The following is a 22033-nucleotide window of genomic DNA, read 5'->3' as shown; positions in this document are numbered from 1 at the left end:
ACTAAATGGAATTTATTCTACACTATTGTAATTTAACTCCCCACTTTCTCAAGACCTATGAAAACTGGAACCATTTTAAAATATCAAATCTTCTAAAATATTTACATGCTGTAATATTTGTTGGAACGAATGGAACATTTATTTACATTTTATTACAGCATGCCGAGGCACTCAAACAGCAATAACAAAAAGATTAGCATCCATCTCCAAATTTAATTTCTCTCAAGGCATGAATTAGATTCTAATTCACTAGAGCCAGCTTGTGCGCTTGACAAATCATAAATCTCTGGTATTTCACAACAATGTTTCGGTATGTTGGGTGCCATTTTTGACCTGAAAAAAATTCTTTTTGCATTCCACCTTTTTTATCTAAAATATATGCTTACATGTCCTTATAATAATAATTTAAAATATGTATTTACTGAAATTCATTAAAACAGGCAAATCACCCTTGAAATGACTAAAAAGTCTGTAAATTGATCGTAATATATTTCAAGTCTAACATTGTGTACAATTACATATGTGAAAGCCTGAGTTACCATTTTTAATGTAATTATGAGCAGAATTTACTATTTTACACACACACACATACACATACACATACACATACACTTAAAATGCAATATTTTCAATCTGAATAACTCATACTCTGCCCTACAGGAATCCGGTTATTGCTGCAGATGCAACAAAAACAGATGCTTTAAACACAAGTATACAGTCCCAATGGGGAAATGAAACCTAGTGTAAACAGACTCAATAGTATCAGTGTGAATCAGTGTCAATTGATGGTATGAAAGTAGCATGTTATTTCAAAACAAACACTGAACAATTGCTTTGTTTGTTTGAGAGACTATCAACAATTGGCTTTGATGATAGGGGTTAGTAGGTTGTATTTGGACTGCCATTCACATTAATCATAGCAAGTACAGCCAGTGGTGAGGGTTGATGGAAATTGTAGTTGAACAACATCTAAAGAGTTACTAACACATCCTTAGATAATAGAGATTTGATAAGTTGTACTGGCATCATGAGAAGACATTTAAAAAGACAATAAAAAAGAAAACATTCCAGGTGGATAGACTCAATCAAGGAAGCCATGGCCCTGAGCTTGCAAGATCTGAGTAGGGCCGGTTGAAAACCTTTAATCCTGGAGATCTTATTCATAAGATTACTGCAAATCAATGTCAATCAACTTATAGCAACTCCATGACCCATTAGGGCTATATGACCACCTCATTTTTTTGTTTTTTAAGCAACTGCTTAAAAATAATCAAAATGTACTCAATGGTATATAATTAAAATTCTTTCCCAGTGGATAGGTGAGTATAGAATTGACTCTTACTACAGGACATATATGAATGTGCACAAATAATATTAATAATCATAGCAGCAAATATTTATACATGACTTAGGAATCATGTGGCTCTTAAGATGATGTTGAAATATAACTACCAGCAAACAAACAGCATAGCAGATGGTGGAGAATGCTGGGAGAAGCAATCTAACAGCACCTGAAGGGTTGTATGATTCCCATCCCAGGTTGATATTCCACTTTCTTCAAAGCATCTGACCAGCATTCTTTTGTTTATTAAAAGGTAGGCCAGGATGAAGGTGATGCTAAGTAATTCCCAATCTCCTAAACTGTGAGGTATTTCAGCTGCATTAGTGTTCACTCACATGGCCTTTGGTCAACTTAACCAGTTAAGTTTGTCCTCTATCAATGAATTCAGTGGGAAATCTCAGCAGACATACAGGTTTGCATTGTTAGGTTGTCCAAGCCTTCAAAGAAAGTGAATACTATAAAACAGTTGTTCCCAACCTTTTTGACTCACAGAGCCCTTTTTAGAATAAATTTCTATGATGGGTCCCCTTAGGCCTACTCTATGTCTTACAAGTTAATGGTGTTTAGGAGTAGTGATACAGAGGGAGGAAGAGGATGAATACTTAGTAAGAGAATGTAAAGTAAAGAGATATCTAAACTATTGCACAATGTCAATGCAATGAAACCGTATTTTAAAGGCTTTGAAATCTACTGTAATATCTCAAATCATTCTCAACTATCACCAATACACATGATATTGTCAAAATTTGGCCATACATAAAAATTCTTCCAAAGTTCAATAATCAAACCAATGTGTGTTACAACAGAACTAGAGCGCACTGTAGTGCAAAAGCAGGTATAAATTAAGACACAACATAAAATAAAATATAAAGGTTTAATAAGACACCCGTGGTTGCACCTTTTTTGCACAGTGGCAAATTCAGCTTGGAAAATTTGTGTTCAGAATGTATTTTCTATTTTTCTTATTTTGATTTATTTTTGTATTCTATAATTTCATTCCATTTTTATTTATTTTATTTTCCTGGAGCAGCCATAGACACCATGGGAAGTGCACACGGAGCCCTTAGGGCTCCGTGGAACATAGTTTGGGAACCACAGAACCACTGCTATCAGGCATGTAGCCGGGGGGGGGGGGGGGGGGGTTTGAGGGGCTTCAGCCCCCCCCCCCCCCAAATTCTCAGGGTTGTCCGCAAGAACGTCTTAGTGGTACGTGGCAAGGCGCCGTCTTTGTCCAGGCCTAGGCCCTCGGCGCAGTCTCTTTCCTTTTCGATACTGAGGTACTTAAAGTATTGGATCTGTGTGACAAAACCTACTATTGGTCAATAAATTTCATTTTGACTGTGTTAGCTACTCTACCAATAACGACATGCAGTGCGGAAAGATAATTTTCAACCATGAAGAGAATGAAAATTGTATCTAGAAGTTTAATGACAGACCAGAGACTTAGTGGACTAGCAATGATTTCCATCCACTAAGTCTCTGGTCTGTCATTAAACTTCTAGATACAATTTTCATTCTCTTCATGGTTGAAAATTATCTTTCCACACTGCATGTCGTTATTGGTAGAGTAGCTAACACAGTCAAAAGGAAATTTATTGACCAATAGTAGGTTTTTTTGTCACAAAAAAAGCCTTGTGACTTGAAGGTTGGGTTGCTGACCTGAAGGCTGCCAGGTTCGAATCCCAACCGGGGAGAGCGCGGATGAGCTCCCTCTATCAGCTCCAGCTCCATGTGGGGACATGAGAGAAGCCTCCCACAAGGATGGTAAAAACATCAAAACATCTGGGCATCCCCTGGGCAACGTCCTTGCAGACGGCCAATTCTCTCACACCAGAAGCAACTCAGGTTGCTCCTGACACAAAAAAAAATATTTTTCCATCCATCGGGACATCACTATCAAACCAGAAAAAGTAATTGACAAAATGGCGGGAGAGAAGAAAAGAAGACTGTTGCTGTAAAGTAAAAAATAAGTCAAAAAGTATTCTAAACATTTTGTTAATGAAAGTAAATAAATAACATTTATTATTTAAACTGTTATGCTTATTCATATCATGATCTGATCACCATGCTCAATATATCCCATATGCATGAGGGTATTAGGATAACGATACAAAAGATTTGCTAGGGTAGATCTGCTCTCACTCAGACTCACCCCCCACCCCCCCACCCCCACCCCCGAATCAAAATCCTGGCTACAAAATCCTGACTGCTGTAGAATATTTTAGGTGTAAAAAAAGGTAAAGGTTTCCCCTGACGTTAAATCCAGTCATGTCTGACTACTACATCGGTTTTCCATTTTTGTGGGGCTTAGGGAGACAGGACACTGTGAAAATGCGGAAAACATGAATTAAGAATTTTAACCTGGGAGCCCTTCCACAGAGGCCCATAGCTCGCGATGGGTTACGGGTTTACCTGAAGCATCCAAACTCTAATTAATCCAGAGTAAACTGGGGGCCCTTCCAGAGAGACCCTATATTCTAGAAATTGATCCCAGATTTATCTGATCCCATTCTGCTTTAAACTGAATTATATGAGTCCGCACTGTCAGATAAACTAGGATAAACAGAAACCTGGGATGAGATCCTGGGGTATAGGGCCTATCTGGAAGGGTGCTGGGATTTCCCAGTTTACTCCAGATTAATTTGTCACCTGGAAAGATCTGGAACTTAATGTAAGGTCTGGATCTTTCCAGGTGTGGGCTTGTGGGGATTGACTCCCAGGACTGTGTTCCATGATCCTGGGGGTCAATTCCCATTGCCATCATGGTTCTTTGGGCTCTAAGAGCCCAAAGGAGTGAGATGGCACCTCATCCTCCTCCCCCAGCCCCCATTTTACCACCTAAATTTACCAGAGGTTCTGGCGGTATGTGCAGGCCCCCTGAAGACAGCTTCTGGTGCATCCAAATGATGTGTCAGGAGGTTGGGAGGGGATAAATCCTCCCCCCCCCCCATCTCCCAACATGTATTTTGACCTGGGAGGGCACGTAGCCTCTTCACAAGTAAAGTGCAGGGGAGATGTGGGGACTAAATCCCAGGAGGAACCATGATTTAGCCCTGTCTGGAACAGCCCTGAGATAACCTTCTAGGAACTTCTAGGTCTTCCATGGTAACTCTAGGGTCAACTTCTGTCAGATGTTTACTATAGCGTTACTCTGGGGATTGAGAGATTCTTAGAGAAGCCATTATTCAAATAAATGCATAATAATGCCCTCAAATGTTAAGCTCACTAATGTGGAAGGCTGGCTGTACTTCATTTCTCAGACATGTTTCACGAAAAATGAAGTCATGACAACTGCCTCAGTACTTACTCATTAGGTGTGTCCTTTTGACCACAGAACTGCCCATAGCTGTCAGTTGGATAAGCCACTTTTCTGGGGTCACCATGTACCCAAGCTGCAGAAACATTCAAGAGAGAGAGAGAAATTATATACTATTTGATAATTGAGTTTTGCCATACAGAGGCTTTGCTTGAAATTAAAGTTTTCAAGTCATTAAAATACATCGCCTGTCAAGTACTGTTTTAACCTCCCTTGAGAGCTTCTGAAAACTATTGATTTTTCTTAAACAGTAGATTTTTAAAAAAGAAACAAGCACAGATGAATAGATAGGAAGTAAAACATGTCTGGCATTTCTCCTCTCGGAAAGGGTACATCTGGCTTGTAGCCAGATAATGAGGTAATGCACTTAGAAAATAACCGTTATTAAAATGAGCAGAGGGAAGCATTACAAAAGCTTTGCTGGCATCATGCCACAGAGTGGTATTGAACCAAGACAAACAAACCAAGCCACCTTCGCTCATACTTCTGAGCTTCCTACTGTACAGTGAATTGCAGCAGCTATTTAAAATGTACTTTTCAACATCCGCTTTATGCAAATCAGTTTGAACTTGCTCCTGTATAATTGCTACATCCTCACACTCATCCTGATTTTGTGGTGTTTAAATTAGAAACACTTGAGACCAACATCTTCTCCAAAGTCATTGCTACAGCAACCCTCTTGACATTAGAGTGACAGCACACAAAGACACAAAGGCCTCTTAGGAAGTCATCAACTGTAACATGAACTGTATTCACACTCCAGAATTTTAGCAGCATGAAACCACATTTAACTTCCATGTCCTGTGGAATTTTTATAATTTTGTGAGACATTTACCCTCTTCTGTCAGAGAGCTCTGGTGTTACAACAAACTGCAAATGTTACGATTCTATAGAATGGATCAATGACAGTTAAAGTAGTATCAAACCAATTCCATGTTGTAGATGGTCAGATCCTTGTAAAGAAAGCTGGCCACTGTTTTTCACTAGACAAACATTGTTTTGCACAATTTGTGGGTTATTTCCCATCTTTGCTTAATTGTTGCATCAACTTGTGAAGTTTTATCACAATTAAGAATTTTTTTAAAAAAACTTAGTTTTGAAATGGTAGCCAACGTCATTAACTTTTGGTGGATTAAAAGTAATCACTTTAAGAAAAGAATGAGCAACTTCTTCAAACACAACACCAAAAGGTAAATTGGTAAGCTTTTGAGGGAAGAGGGTATAAGATACAGTCTTATTATTACATATATTAAGGTGTATTTCTGGATTCCTGAAAGAGTATTTAAGTCTATCAGCACATTGGTTGTGCAAGAACAATGTTATATGAGTTTTGGAGGATATCAGTAAAACTACTGTCATATTGTATACTATAAAACAAACATGCATACTAAAAAAAAAATTGACCTAAAACATGATGCATGATCTTCCTTCTTTTCTTCCTTTCTGGTCTTAACTACTTGAGCATGGGGGAGATGTCACATTTATAAAAAGATATTCCTCTGTTTATTTCTTTTTGACAAAAGGGATTTTCATTATCCTTTAATGTTCTCTTCGATCTGATCCATAAAAATATCATTAGTTTTGACAATAGTTAATACACTTCTTTAATATCTTGCATATGTACACCGAAGTGTAGTCATTATAGCAACCTTTGATATTCCTGAAGTTATTGTTTTTCAAGTTTTTCTACATGACAAAAAATTTCTCCACCTCCCTTAAGATTGTTATTCTTCCTTCTAATGCAGACACCAGAAGGCATAAATCTTGTCATATGATATTTAAAGTAGTCACATGCAAAACCTAACACCTGTATTGTACAGATAATTTAGAAGCAGCTACTGCTGCCAACAAGATCTGCTTACTAATTGGGATTTTTTTTAAAAACAACCCAATTAATGTCCATATTTCAAGAGCATTAGACAATATCATGAAAAAGATGCGCTATGGTTAACAGTTTACAATGCTTCCCCCCACACACGTTTTCTCATATAAAACACACACGGCAGGAACATATAATCTTTTTGAGGAACACTTGAATAGTGAGTAGTGCAGGATTTGGATTTGTAACATTCAAGCTCACATCCATACTCAGAAACTGACTTACAGCCAATTTAGACACATTTTCACATACAAGCAGTTCATATCTATCTAGATAATAATAATAATAATAATAATAATAATAATAATAATAATAATAAACTTTATTTATACCCCGCCACCATCTCCCCAACGGAGACTTGGGGTGGCTTACATGGGGCCATGCCCAGAACAATACAATATAACAGAATATAAATAGAACAACAAATCATAACACATTGAACAATACAATAAATGATAATATACATTATTGTTCACAATGCAATAAGAAAGAAGTTTTTGGGTTAACACTATGTACAAACCCAACTGTTGGTTTGTTGGTCTCCAATGCAACCAGAATAGTAAACCAGCTTCAAACTCCGGCTGTTAGGAATTGTGGGAGTTGAAGTCCAAAAGACCTGAAGGGCCGAAGTTTGCCCATGCCTGCTCTAGAGCCTTGTTAGGACAATGATAAAACAGGAAAGCCAGCTTCGATATAATGCTATATCTTTTTGTTGTTGTTGTTGTTGTTTCTCCTTACTGAAGACTTTTCTGCTACCAGGAGCAGTAAACTGGGAGTGATAAGGCAATATGTACCAGCTCAAGAATAATAATTGTGGCTTATTGTTGCATGTGAACATATTTTCGATGAGAGAAGACAGTGAACAGCATACCCTTCAATATTTCAAAGATGAAAATCAGAATGCATAGAGCCAGTCAACATCAGCAAAATGGCAAAAGTTATTAATGAGGAAGAATACACAAACTAGAAAACATCACCAAATTTTTGCTTTTGCTAGAGCTTACTGGGAAAATCAACATTCCCATTTATTCTGCTTTCCTCCTGCTGGCTTAAGTGCAAAGGACTTTTACACTTTGAATTAAGTTTTCAGCAAAATAAGGGCCCATCTACACAGCACCTAAAACACGGGATTTCCTGAGTTAAAAGGAGGTGAGGTGGCTACATGATTGTCAGGACCCTGGCTGCAGAGCACCAATAACCTTACACAGAGGCCAGTCTCTATCTAATATCTTTATTAAAGAAATATATAAAATCAATAAAAACAAGTGAAGAATATAGTTCAGAAGCAGACCTTTCAGATGAGGTCAAATATAGTCCAGAAATGTATTGTCCAATATAAGATATTAGAGTTCAAAGTTTTAATCCACTTGACCGAAACACACACTTTGCCAAGCAATAGTGTGGGGAAATAACAGAGTCTTTAAAGTCCAATGAAGCTTGACAACAAGGCTGGAAATAAACTTGATTCTTGACTAGATCCGTGACTGGAGGCAAGATGAACATGAAGCATGAACAGAGTCCGTGGTAAAACCGTGAGACAAGGCAAGGCTTGAAGCTAGATCCGGGAAGCAAGGAACTGGGATTACGAAGTCCACACACGATCTCTCTCCTCAAGCTGATCAATTGACTCCGCAAAGAATTTTTCGCGCCAACCACCTATATTGGGTCTCGTTTTCCCGCCAACAGAACTCTTTCCCTAGAGAACGAGAAGCGAAACCCAACTCTGTCCAGATGTGTGACTCCTTAGAATTTCCCAAGGGAAGCAAGCCTAATCAGCTTGATTTCTGGCAGCAATGCGTAAACTCCTCCGTTGAGCTTCTCTGCTTCCCCTTTCTCTGGAATAAGATTCTTTTCTGGGAAACGGGGGGGGGGGGGGGGAGTTCTGCCCAAGGCCTGTTTGGCTGAATTCTTGAGGGCAAACATCAACATCCTGCAGGTGAAGAGACTCCGGCTCTTGCTGAACCGGCGAAAACCCCATGTTTTCCTCTTCGTCTGCCACAATAGTACTAGGAACAGGACTACAAGGCCCATGAGTCATCACAGTGATGCTAATGGTAATTGCTAATTCGCTGCAATGAATGAAAAACACAGGGTAAAAAGGTCCCCTTCTATCCCGATTATGGCCAGAAAGCGTCATATTAGCATCACTGTATATCCCTGCACTCACAAAAAAAAAACATGTGATTTCCTTTCCACTCCCCTGTGGAAATTGCCCCAGTACATGTCTACTTTTTTAAATCAGCTGATTGTACTGTGAAATGGACACAGCTGATTTAAAGGAAGCATGAAAGGAGAGCAATTGGAACTCTGAAACTCTTTATTTTAAACTTTATAATATAACTTTTTTTTATCCCGCCTCCATCTCCCCGAAGGGACTCACTTGGGGACAAGCCCAATCAACACAGTTAAAATATAGCATAATAAAACTGATAATATTAAACAAAGCTGGAGTAAACAATGGGGGAAGAAAAAAATCCAATGGAAGCTTTAAAAAAATCCTCTGTTATGTGTTGAACCTCATGTGTGCACATATGAATCTGTTTGTATTTATATTAAGATATTAAGATATTTACATATGCGCATCTATGGTCCAGCGCATAATGGAGTGATTTTGAAAAACAAAACCTTCCACCAGATACCCCCATTCGTCCTCCATCTTGTTCTGATACAGAGGAAGCCTGTGAGGATGGTGGGGAAAATCCTGGGACCCACAGGTCAATGTGAGGACATGTTCTCAGGTCCTGGGGTTTTTTTGTCCACCATTTAAAACCATGTATGAAAAGAGCATTAATCTTGGAATAGCTGCAAATTTTAAGCACACAATCCTTCTAATGCCATAATTTCTTTTGAGATTGAGTATGATTTATATGTGGCAGTATGTCAAACATAAGAGTCAGAGTAGTGTAGTGTTTTGAACACTGAACAGAATTTGAATCCACACTTGGCCAAAGAAAACTACTGGGTGGCCTTTGGCAAGCTACAGTCTCTCGGCCTGGGAGGAAGAAAATGGCAAACCCTGTCTGAACAAATCTTGCCAAGAAACCTCTTGAAGAAAGTGACTTGAAGGCACACAACAACTTTCAAACAAACCATTCCTCATAGTGAAAGTATACTTATAGTGCTGGTTAGAGGTTATTTCCATCTCAATAATACATTTGTGAATTAGGGCTTCCTTAGTTGAATAGTTAACTATATATGTCAGTCATATTTCTTAGAGGCTGTGTTGTTTCCACATTAGAAACCATGTACTGTTAAGGAATTGGCAGTTTTGTCAGTCTAAGAATATTCAGAATGATATACAGTTACTTCATCAGACAAATAAATCATCACTGCATTTCTCCATTTTAAAAGGTAGTGATGTATCCAAATTTCTAATTCATCAAATATTCTGACTTCCTCTCCAGCCATTCAGATGAATGCAGTGTCACTGTTTACAAAACAGAACACAACTCCATGCGTTCAGTTTTGCTCATAAGTCAAAATATTTAATCAAAACCCCCCTGAAAGTTATTTATAGGCTCTCAGAAAAGAAGAACTGTAATGGGGAAACATTGGTGACATTGTTCTGCATTATCCAAATGAGGTGATCAATTCAAATGTGAATAATTGAAGAGTTGCTTGAAAAAGTAAAAAAACAATGGGAAGCAATGACTGAGATTAGTGCTCAGAAATTGAAATGTATGTGACATAAGATATGCTCACTGCATTTTCACTAGAAACAAATAATCAAAACGTTTTATTCCTAAGCTTAAGGTTTAAATATTATACTTGAACTTTAGTATATAAGATAGAATATTTCTAATTTAAAACAGAAATTATTGTTGTAGTAATTCATAGCATAAAAGCACATTCTTTGTACAATAGATAATTATTAATCCTGAAAGAACCAAAACTGAGTTTCAGAGACAATTATGCTAATAACTCTCTTGCAGGTATAGCTTCAACTATCTTTTCATACGGTCTTCAGCATAGTTAGTCTAATTGCCTGCCAAAATCTTAGCTGCAAGTCTTCATATAACTTGACAGATGCTTGGTGAAAACTTCCTAGAGCCAATCATAAATATCTGAGAATCCTAAGGAGTCAGCATTCAATGTAACATAGATGTGATGTGTGTTCAAAAACCTGTGAAGCATCTACATTTTGAACCATCAAGTTATGCAAACATTTCTTGCTAACATGCTTGAATAACCACCCAAGACTGGCTCTAGAAATCACAAGCATCTGTCTTTTTAACACATTTGTCAGGTATCATCTCATTTTACTTTCCTTTTTTGTCTGGGGTCAAGTAAGTTGTTGCCAACTGAACTGAAATCGTCCCCATCAAAGACAAAAGATGGGATAGAAGGGCATCCTTCAAAACAGACTGCAAACCATCTGACAATCAGAGCTAAAAGCATTCTGTTAAGTGTTTGTTGGGTCCATAACGGCATTTTTGTTCTCCCTTAAAGATAAAAAATTAAGCATTTTAATATGTAAAAACACAAGCCTGCCAAATTGTGCTTATGGCTTTTTAACACCACTAATTTACCAATGCAATGAAGCAGATAATAGGAAACATGATCCTGAATTTATACATATGGGTAGTTGTTGTATAAACATTCACAAGAAAAATTCTGTTTACTACTTCACAGATGGTCTCTTGTCCCAGTGGTTTAATCCTCCATTATGTCTCTGAGCATAGACGGGCATTAACTGCAACAGAGAGACTCCACAAACAGAATCCGGAAAATATCCAGGAGAATATTAAAGCTGAAGATGTGAGCCTCCAAATTCTTATATAATATAGAAGAAATGCTCAAATTAAGTTTTTTCTGCTTTTTAAAACAACAGAAACACAGGCAAAGCTCATGTGAAGCACTCCTATTGAGTTTGGTAAATACAATACATGTTTCTAAGGCACAGAGATGCATATAGGTGGTCAATATACAGGGTGTTTGAAACAGAACTCCCTAGTTTTGATGTAATTATACTTCAAACACCCTGTATAACAAGACAAAGTCATCCCATTACATCATGGTACTCAGAAGCCCAGGTCCTTATGAAGATGTGGATCATATGGAATGGAACATTGCCTGCCAATCTTCTGTATGAGCTTACAAAATTTATTTTTTAATAAAAAATAATTTTTGCAATCTCAGACAATTGCCTATCAAGAAACAAGCAAGTTTTGTTCCCAGTAATGTTTAACTTCACTGATTTATCTTCATAAGCAGCTATGACAAATTATCGAAATATTACAAACATGTAAATGCAAATTGCTGGAAATGTGAAAAGGAAAGAGGTACCTTCTTCTACATGTGGTGGAGTTGTAGAAAGGTGAAAAAAGAGAGAAATTTATGAAGCAATTCAAAAGACTTTGGAGGTAAACTTACAATTTAAACTGAAATACTTCCTACTAGGAATGATAAATACAAAACCAGATAAAAATAAATATATTCTCTTGAATTATTTGACAACAGTGGCCAGAACAGTATACGCTTGACACTGGAGAACTACAGAAATCCCAACAATAAAGGAATGACTAATTAAGATGATGAAAATTCTGAGTATGGACCAACTAACTCAACAATTAACCTATCAACAAAGCAACACCAAAAATGATACGGACTGGTCACCATTGATTAAATAAATGGAACAAGAAAAAAATGAAGATGTTAAAAGGAACTTATGAAGGCAAGGGATAACACCCTTTGGATTACAGAAAGGAGGAAGAAGTGAATATAAGAAACTAATGGTCATTTCAGAATTTAACACCATGATGTAGAAGATTGGAATTTAACCAAATACCCTCCCCTTTTTGCTGTTCCCTCCCCCCCCCTATTTTCCTTCCACTTTCCTGCTACCCTTTTTACCTTCCCCAGTCCTGCCCACCCTTTTCTTTTTATTATATTACTGAGAAAATATTTAATAAAAACATTTTAAAAAAATAAATACTTTGTCTTCATAAGCAGTTATGACAATTAAATTAGAACTAGAATTTTAGCTAATGTCTGGATGGGCTAGTCTACATCCTCCCCAGTCCCTTTCTTTATGCTTCTTATAAGTAGGTAAAGTTTCTGTGAAACTATATTTCAAATAATATTGTATTCAAAACAGATCTATATCTGACAAACTATTACTTTAAAAAAATTCAGAGTTGAAACTGTGCAGATCTTCCCCTGGGATTTTATTATGACATTAGTATAGCTTTCTATCAAGAGACTTGATTTTTTCCCCCTTCTGAGTTATTACAGTCATTCATCCCTTGGGATCATTTTATGAAATATAACTAGTGTGCTCTTATCCATTTCTCACTCGGGCAAAACTATGCTAGATTTCTGATTCTGGCAATTAAAAAGATCAGCCAGAAAACACAAAACATAAATATCTTGTACTGTATTAATAGGGGGTGTGTGTGTGTGTGAAAGAATGACTCTTGTAATAAATATTTCTGTGGCTCACAATAATTCAAGAGCCAATCATGGCTGAAGCACCACAAAGAAAGACAGTTAGCATAAATCAATAACTTTGAGCATGGAAGATGATTTGATAGTCACACTAACACATACACACTTCTTGGCTTGAGAAAGACAGCAAAAGCCTAATATTCTTGAATTTTTGAATCTCTTCTTGAATTGGACAAATCCAATGTTACTCAGGATACTGATGTTTTTGAACAGCATTTTTCTTCAATCAATCAAAAATTCTATACCTTAGAGGTAATGGCTATAAACTTTGAGGTTTCTGCATCCAGCCAAATGCCGAATGATACCTCATTATATACATTCATAGACAAGAAAATCCTTCTTTCTTCTATAAAGAGCCAAAGGACAGAAACAAACAGATCCTATTGGGTCATGAGATGCTTAAGGCACAGCTCATGACTGTGAATTGATTTATACTCTATTTTCCCTTTATATGAACTTTACTGACTCTCGTGCATTTTGAACAGAACAAGTGCCTGGAGTCTATCCAAGGCTGATCTCATCTTTCATTTGAAAATAAAGCAAAGGAAAGTGTGAAACATGAGGAGGGTAGTAAAAGAATTAACCTGCATATGAACACTGAATGCTGTTCTCTGTGTGTGCGCAACGAGAGAGAATGAGGGAGAAAGAGAAAGAGATCATCAATGGGAATGGGAAATATAGCCACACAGATTTGAGCTGAAACAAGGGTTTGTTTTTTTTAGCATTTGCTCAGAAATTTAATCCAGCATCCCCCCTTTACAGTTGGGTCATGTACAATGTAGTGCATGTATGCATATTTTCTGCAAAGGCAAAGCTGGCCTATTTTCTGTGACCAAAGCCTGAGGGGAAATATGCAATGGCAAAGCATTCAGTCATTATCTCCATTAATCTAATACCGCTTTCATACAGTACATGGTTTGGGGAACCTTGCAAAGAAACCTGTCATGTAATCCAACCCAAAAGTCTAAGCAATATTTGTGTGGTGCTGCGAGAAAGAACAGAACAATAAGAATACTACACATTCACAAGCTATCAACTGTCTATTGGGCTTTTTTTATTTCAGCTTCCTTTTTAAAATGTTTTCTGATAAACCCATTATTTAGAATGAGAAACTTGCAACAAAAGGGAGAAAAAATGTTTTGAGAGAAAAGTTTTGATGAGCCAATGAAAAAAGCTTTCTTTTAAAAAAATCCTATCTCAGGGAACTAGTTTTCTCCTATCAGTTGCTGTTACCAAACTCTGTTGTCCTGCTGTTCAAATTTTATACTCCAAAGCTGATCACAAAGTGTGATGAAATATTTCCACTGGCTGTAAAAGTATTTTCATAGGGATGGACTTAAAATTCTCTAACATTTGAGGCTTCGGAATCTTGTGGCTTTACCAAAAAGATTGTACTTTTGGTGAAAGATTCACTATACTACTTTCTGAAAGTCTGGGACCACCATATTTGCAGGACTGAAATCTGCAGTTTCATTATCCATGTCTAACAAAAATGTGTCCCTCTAGGCATTTTCTAGGTCCTTCAGCATGACACTATAGTATTCTTGGACCAGAAGTCATTCATTTCAATAGGGTCCATTATTGCTTGCTATTTCGTGTATCCATGTCAAGTCCAAGAATGAATCCTATGTGGATACAGAAAATGTATTGTAGTCAGAAGTATACTAAATGACTGACCTATTCCTATACTCTTCCTGATGCTGCTTTGGTTTCTTGTTCCAGCTCCTGAATAAAATACCTTGGCCCCATCTACACTGCCATATAATGTAGTTTGAAGCTGCATTATATATATAGTTAGTGTAGACTCAACTGCATTGAACTGAATTGTGTGACTTTACATTGGCTATATAATACAGCTTCAAATTGCATTAAATGGCAATGCAAATGGGGTCCATGATTCGACTGTAGATACAATGGCAAACTTGTGGAAACGGATAAACATACTACATTGATTAAGGGGAGATCTCTAACCATATTGTGTTCTTCCAGAAAAGATTGGACCAAATCTCCATCACTGTTTTTTTGGACTAGAGTTGTGTTATTATGTGAGAAAGGATGTACCAATGGTTCATTTTCACTGAATGGGTGTCGAAAACTCAGAGAAAATAGCCACCAGACAGATAAGCTAACAGGGGAATCCCATGAATTTACAAAGATATAGATAGGCATTGGACTTCAGGACTACTCTGTATTTGTGTAGTTTCAGAAAAGACATATCTATGGCATGGCTTAAGATCTAAAACATGTGCCCATTTCTAGAGGCAATATGATCCTACATGAAAGTTATGGAAATTAGCGTCAAAACTTCTTTATTACCCATTTTTGAGGTGAAGAGTAGGATAACAAAGATGCATTTATTTTCTCTTCGTAGAACATGTTCATGCAACAGTTCAGTTGAAGGCCATTGTATCCTAACAGTCAAATACTTCATTTGCTTCAAGTAAACACTTCCACCAGACATAGGATTTAGACATTTTGTCTGGTAGTCCACACCAAGACCAATACACCAGTGGGCAGGGGTGGCAGGATACATTAAAATTACATGGGTCCAGCAGTCTAGAAAGAGGCCTAGAGGCCTATGTTGTATATCTTTTTATTTTTCTCAGCAGTAAAATTATCTTATCATTTTTAACATCCATAATAAAAGAAGTGAAATGCAGAATCAGAAAAAATGATATATAAGGTTATGTATTACAAAATACTAAAGGTAGTTTCATTCTTCAGACTCTTCCATATTGTTGATTAATGCTGCTTATGCCAAAAACAAGGTGAGGGAGGGATGGAGGGGAGGGGCCTGCTTTTCTGTCTCTGGTTTGGGCAAGGCAGGAGAAATGGGGTGGGAGCTCCTCACTACTACCTCTTGTCATTGCCTACCAATTGAAGTAGATTGCTTTCCATGCTCTTCTTCATCCCTTTGATCACAATGTACTCTTGATTTTCCTTCATTTATATTGATTTGTATAGATAGAAACACTTGAAGATAAGCAATGCAATTTACTCACATTTCAATTGTGACCCCTCAAATAAACAGATCTTATTTTTCTCTTAGAACCCCGGTGGTGAAGTGTGTTAAAGCACTGAGCTGCTGAACTTGCAGACTGAAAGGTCCCAGGTTCACGCCCCGGGAGCGGCGAGAGCGGCCACTGTTAGCTCCAGCTCCTGCCAACGTAGCAGTTTGAAAACATGCCAATGTGAGTAGATCAATAGGTACCGCTCCGGCGGGAAGGTAACGGCGCTCCATGCAGTCATGCCGGCCACATGACCTTGGAGGTGTCTATGGACAACGCCGGCTCTTCAGCTTAGAAATGGAGATGAGTACCAACCCCCAGAGTCAGACATGACTGGACATAACATCAGGGGAAACCTTTACCTTTTATTATCTTTCTCTTTAGCTCCTCCTATGTATATTCTCTTTATGCATTTTTAAAAGGGAGGAAAAGATTTGTATATTACATGCCCCAACATTTTACCTTTGACTTACAATGCAGAAATTCATAACTTTGGCCCAAAACCTGCTTTAAACTAATTCAACAGATTGATTTATACATGAGTATATATGGCAGTTTCTTTAATGCTGACATTTCATGTCCCAATTAATGAATCTGTTGTGCTGTTCCATTATTTATTTGCATAGATCTTCTTGCTAGAGTTATAAATAATGGTGAAACGCCTTTTACCTTTTAAAGAAAGGGAAACGTTTTCTTGCTTTTTTGTCCACCTAATGATAATTGCCAGAAATTTCTGTTCCAATTACAGCTTTTACAATTACAGTAACAGAGTACAAAACTATTGAACCATGGTGATTCCACCTGCATTCTATGTTTGTCTTTAAAAATCAATCTACACATCATTTTGATTTCATTCCTTATAATTAGAATAGGCAACTTATGTCTGCAGGTAGCTCATGCTTTGTTTCTGAGAAATACATCAAGTGAATCTAATTACCTTGTATTGAAATGTTATTTTGGCTTAAAACAACAAGTATGTAAGGAGTTACTCTCCAAATGAGAAAGATAAGCCTCAATTGTAAATGTATTTACTTACCCACAATTCCTAAAGCAATATAACCCAGGATGACCACAACAAAGATGACACAGCATAGAATATCAGTACAATGCCTAAAGACAGAAGAGCATATTAAATAGTTATAAATATGTCCAACAATACTACAGACACAAAGTAAAAATCACTTCCTAGCAGATTATAGGTTCCCCAAATTTCATTTTCAATGCTTTTGTTAAGCCAACAATTTCACTGCATGAAATAACAATTCCAAATGCAAATGAAACATATGCTAGCCAAAAGTTTGTTAGGCTTGCTCCAAAAAGGACACAGTCTGTATCAAAGGATTTGTCACAGAAACCCATGAACCATTTATTATTTAAGATTATTCCAGTCCAATGCACACTCTTGGTATCTGGCTTCCTTCACAATCAATGGAAGTTTTCTTTGTGTGGTGAATAGTTAGTCTACCTCATTTGCTATGAGTAAAACCAGAAATTTAGCATATCACAACTTGTTGTTGTTTATTCGTTCAGTTGCTTCCGACCCTTCATGACCTCATGGACCAGCCCATGCCAGAGCTCCCTGTCGGCCGTGGCCACCCCCAGCTCCTTCAAGGTCAAGCCAGTCACTTTAAGGATAACATCCATCCATCTTGCCTTTGATCGGCCCCTCTTCCTTTTTCCTTCCTTTTTCCCCAGCATCATTATCTTCTCCAAGCTTTCCTGTCTTCATCTTTGCCTCTAATATCCTTCCCTCTAGTGAGCAGTCGGGCACTATTTCCTGGAGTATGGACTCGTTTGATCTTCTTACAGTCCAAGGCACTCTCAGAATTTTCCTCCAACATCACAGTTCAAAAGCAAGTTCACAACTCAACCTCCACTAAAAGATCGAAATTACACAAAAAGTGAATGTTCTGCTTGTGATAACTAGCTATCTTATTTGGTATGACTGGAATGGTGCTGTTACTAAAGTTTATTTTTTTATTCATTAGGTGCTATTAGAACCGTTGATGGTCTGTACAGACACCTACCACTGAGTTCAAGACAAAAATTATAAATTGGAATGGCCAGATATATATAAAGAGAGAGCCTGGAAAATCCATATTCAAAAACTCATTGGTCAAGGTTGTGTATAGGTGAGACATGAGAACTTACTCCAGAGAACTGCAGAAGCAGGACCATGTAGGCTAAAAGCAGTACACTTGATTTCTACCCTGCTCAAACCCTTAATCTGTCTAACAGTTTGGTGGGTTTATGAAATATAATGCTTCAAGCTTGCAAACCAAAAGCACCACCTCTCCACGGCTGAACTCCCATCACTATTTTTTTTATACATATGGTAATTTACTTTGGGGGAGACACTTAAGTCCAAAGCCATAAAGTACCAATCTCATGTTTTGGAGCTACTTTGCTGGAATGTTTCAAGGATATAAATGTTTTCAGACTTCTTTAGAAAAAGAAGCAAACTAGAAATCATTCTAGGGAGGATACATTTTTAAACTAAATATTTTAAAAATAGCCTTGGGAAATCTTATTTAATCCACTTTCTGTTGGTCATATATCATCCAAGAATATGACAAAGTCTGTCCTGCCTGTTTGGTTGGGAAGGCTGGTATTGTAACAATATAATAATTAACCTGAACATAAAAAATGGCAATCAATGAACAGACTGCTCAAGCAAACATTTATTGGAAGAAGCATATGAATTGAACATTTACGGAAAATGAGAATAGGCCTTAAGAGAAGCAATGACAAAGACATTTTGGACATTTCCTTTCTTACTTTCTGTCTCAGTCCCCAATAATAATGCTTTGAATAATGTTTTTTTTTAAAAAAAATGAAGTCATCCGATGGCCAGTGACTGCATAAACAAACAGACAAATCACATCTCAATTCTTGGAACAGAATGGACCGTAGCCAAAATTTTCACTGTGAGGAATATGGAGACAATTCATTCCTTTCATTCTGATCAAAGAAAAAAAGGTTTTTTTAGGCCCCTTCCACACAGCTGTATACATCCACATTGAACTGTATTATATGGGAATGTGGACTCAAATAACCCTGTTCAAAGCAGGTATTGTGGATTATATGCCTTGATATTCTGGGTTATATGGCTGTGTGGAAGGGCCCTTAGATAACCTGAAGTATAAATTGGGGTTCCTAAATTATATACAAGAGGCTCAGGAGACCTTCAGTTTTTATGATAACTAAATCTATAATTTGGGGAAGTGGGGTCAAAATTAGCTTCAGATACCTTATGAGTGAGTAGTTGTTCCATACTCAGGCAACTCCAGGGCCCTTCCACACAGCCATATAACGCAGAATATCAAAGCAGAATAACTCACAACATCTGTTTTGAACTGGGTTATCTCAGTCCACACTGCCATATATCCTAGTTCAAAGCAGATAATGTGGGATTTTATTCAGCTGTGTGGAAGGGGCCCCGGTCTCTTGCTCTGATAGCAGCTACTAGATTCTTTAGCCAAAATAGTAGTTATGTGCAAATACAGTAGTCTCTTTGAAACCTAGCTATAGTCAATTCAATTGCTATATAATTACAGCCATTCCTCCATATCAATGGATTCTGCATTTACTGATTCAGATATTCACAGCTTGCAAATAGTAAAAAATGTTTTCTAAAAAAGCAAACCTTAATTTTGCCATTTTATATATGGGATTAGGACACCATTGTATATAACAGGACTTGATCATCCACATATTTTGGAATCCATGAGGAGTCTTGTAACCAAAGCCAGCAGATACCAAGGGCCCACTGGAGTTTCCTAATGTAATATGAGAAGTCCGGTACCTTAGCTTTGCTAGTTCAAATAGCTGTCTATTAATGCTTCCGTATATAAAGAAAAAAGTTGGAATAGCCATTCCAAATCAAGTCACACAAGAAGAGTTTTCGTTTTCCCTCCCTGCTCCCATCTTTTTCTTTTCACAGGAGCCACTACTCACAGGATCCAGCTGTGACTGATCAAGTAATAAATTCTGGGTGAGGTAAATGCATATGGATGAAGTCATTGGTCACTGCCATATCTGAGAGAAATATGATCCTTCAATATGGCATAGATGGAGGAACAGAGAGTTCCTTCAGCTTCACCAACCAAGCTGAAAACCACTACCAAGGTAAATCCGCAAGGGAAAAAGAAGGGATGATTGTGACATCAGAACCAGTGGTAAAACAAATGAGCAAGCAGAGCTAATGAAAATGTAGAAAGCAGAAAAAGTGATGCAAAAAATTGTCAGTGATTTTAGCATTCTTTAATTCTTAGCTGTAAATCAATCCACTGAAGTGTCTCACATCTAGATATGCATTCATTAATATGGCATTTGTTCCAACTCAACTACTTTATAGAGCTACCCTCTGACCTATTTTCTTTTGTCTTAATATTTTTCATGTGTTTGTTTTGTTTTCCACTTTGTGAACTCATTAAAACTGAAGAAAAGATTAAACCTAAGTATAACTGTATAAGCCTAAACAAATGAACAAACAGATATTAAAGCAGTCTTCCACAGTAATATGAACACAACATGATCAGCTTGGCCAACTATTTTTATGACAAATCTTCAAGGTGGATTGTGATCATTGTGATTTCCCTGAGCACCACTTCTTTGCCTTCCAGCATTGACAATTGTAAACTACTGTGGGAGCAAAGATGGCGCCCGGCTTTAACTGAGTGTCAACTGAAATAGGGCCAGATTGCAAAGAGATCTTCCAGAAAAAAATGTTGCTGCTTTTGATGAAAACTGGTATCATGTGAATCTGACACCAAAACACACACTGGAATGGAAGCTTGGCACATTTGGGTACTAAAATTGAGCCTTGGCAGCCAAGTATCCTTGCTTACAGTGCCAGAAACAAAGCACTGTAAATATTTAAAGATTAAGGTTTAAAATATTAATTTCAGTCTCTAAAAAAAGAAAATATTGGAATAAACCTTATTCATTCGAGCTATTGTTTAGGTGTACTTATCTAAAAATATTTCAACTGAAGGAGGAATTTTCTATTCAGGGGTGGGTTTTGGATCACTGTACCTGTTTTATCATAATGGTAGCTCTACAAACCTACTATTCTATATGGATGAGCAAAGACCATCCAGACAGGCCCTATATCCCAGGATCTGATCCCAGGTTTTCTGCTTTAAACTGGTTTATATGAGTTCGCACTGCCAGATAATCTCGGATAAACAGAAAACCTGGGATCAGATCCTGGGATATAGGGTCTGTCTGGAAGGGTCCTAGAGTGCTGATTTGGAATACTGATCTTCTCCAGTTTGGTTCATATGTGCCCTTGACTTGACTTTCAGCAATGCCACTACTAGAAATCACATTGAGGAGGGGCCAAGATTGTTTTCTGCTGCTCTGGAGATTAGTACACAAAGCAATGGTTTCAAATTTAAGAAAAAGAAATTCCACCCAAACATTAGGAGGAACTTCCTGATGGTACAAGCTGTTTGCCAGTGGAATATTCTACCTCGGACTGTGGTGGAGTCTCCTTCTATGGAGGTTTTTAAGTGGAGGCTAAATGGCCAACTGTCAGGGGTGTTTTCATTGTGTGTTCCTGCATGGCAAAATGAAGTTGAATGAGGTTGGATTGGATGGCCCATGTGGTATCTTCCAACTCTATGATTCTAAGTTGATGTCCCTTTCTCTAAGATTACCAAAATCACTAAGTCCTTCCAATAACTAACACAAGGTTTTGATCCATGCTAACTCAAATGTATTTCTCTTTCAAAACTGTTCTGTGTTCTGTGTTACAGTTCTGTGTTTAGTAAAGGATGCCTCAAGCAAAAAGTTCAAGGTAAAAATTAGCACACTGTAGTATTTTAGTGAAGTACCTATTTCTCCTCTTCTTTTTTTAAAAAAAGCGTTTTTTAAAAACTTACATAAGACGCACAACACAAGTTATGCCTAAGACATTCTAAGTATATAATTACCTTTTCATTCAAACAAGTCATTCTCAACTAATTTTTTTCTCCTGTTTTATTTCAGAGGTCACAAATCTTTTGGATTAGTGGATACAACATAGGTCGTGACAG

At 37.4% G+C, this 22033-nt stretch overlaps 1 protein-coding gene across 7 annotated transcripts in view; it reads right to left on the bottom strand.

The window, feature by feature from the left end:
- Window positions 1-22033, bottom strand: part of slc44a5 (solute carrier family 44 member 5) — a 268997-nt gene that overhangs the window by 79632 nt on the left and 167332 nt on the right. For 5 of the 7 annotated variants that reach the window (XM_008114106.3, XM_062978139.1, XM_062978141.1 and 2 more), the window contains exons 3-4: window positions 17029-17102; window positions 4650-4734 (exon numbers count right to left, since the gene is read on the bottom strand). In XM_008114106.3, coding sequence (XP_008112313.1) covers window positions 4650-4734; window positions 17029-17102 — 159 coding nt within the window. Of the gene's footprint in view, window positions 1-4649; window positions 4735-17028; window positions 17103-22033 lie in introns of those variants that run through there. The other 2 variants (XM_008114110.3, XR_010005380.1) reach the window with 2 other exon arrangements.

The sequence above is a fragment of the Anolis carolinensis genome, chromosome 4 (genome assembly GCF_035594765.1).
Source record: "Anolis carolinensis isolate JA03-04 chromosome 4, rAnoCar3.1.pri, whole genome shotgun sequence".
Lineage (NCBI taxonomy): Eukaryota > Metazoa > Chordata > Lepidosauria > Squamata > Dactyloidae > Anolis > Anolis carolinensis.
Note: the sequence above shows the minus strand (reverse complement) of the source record. Positions and strands in the feature narration are given on the sequence as shown.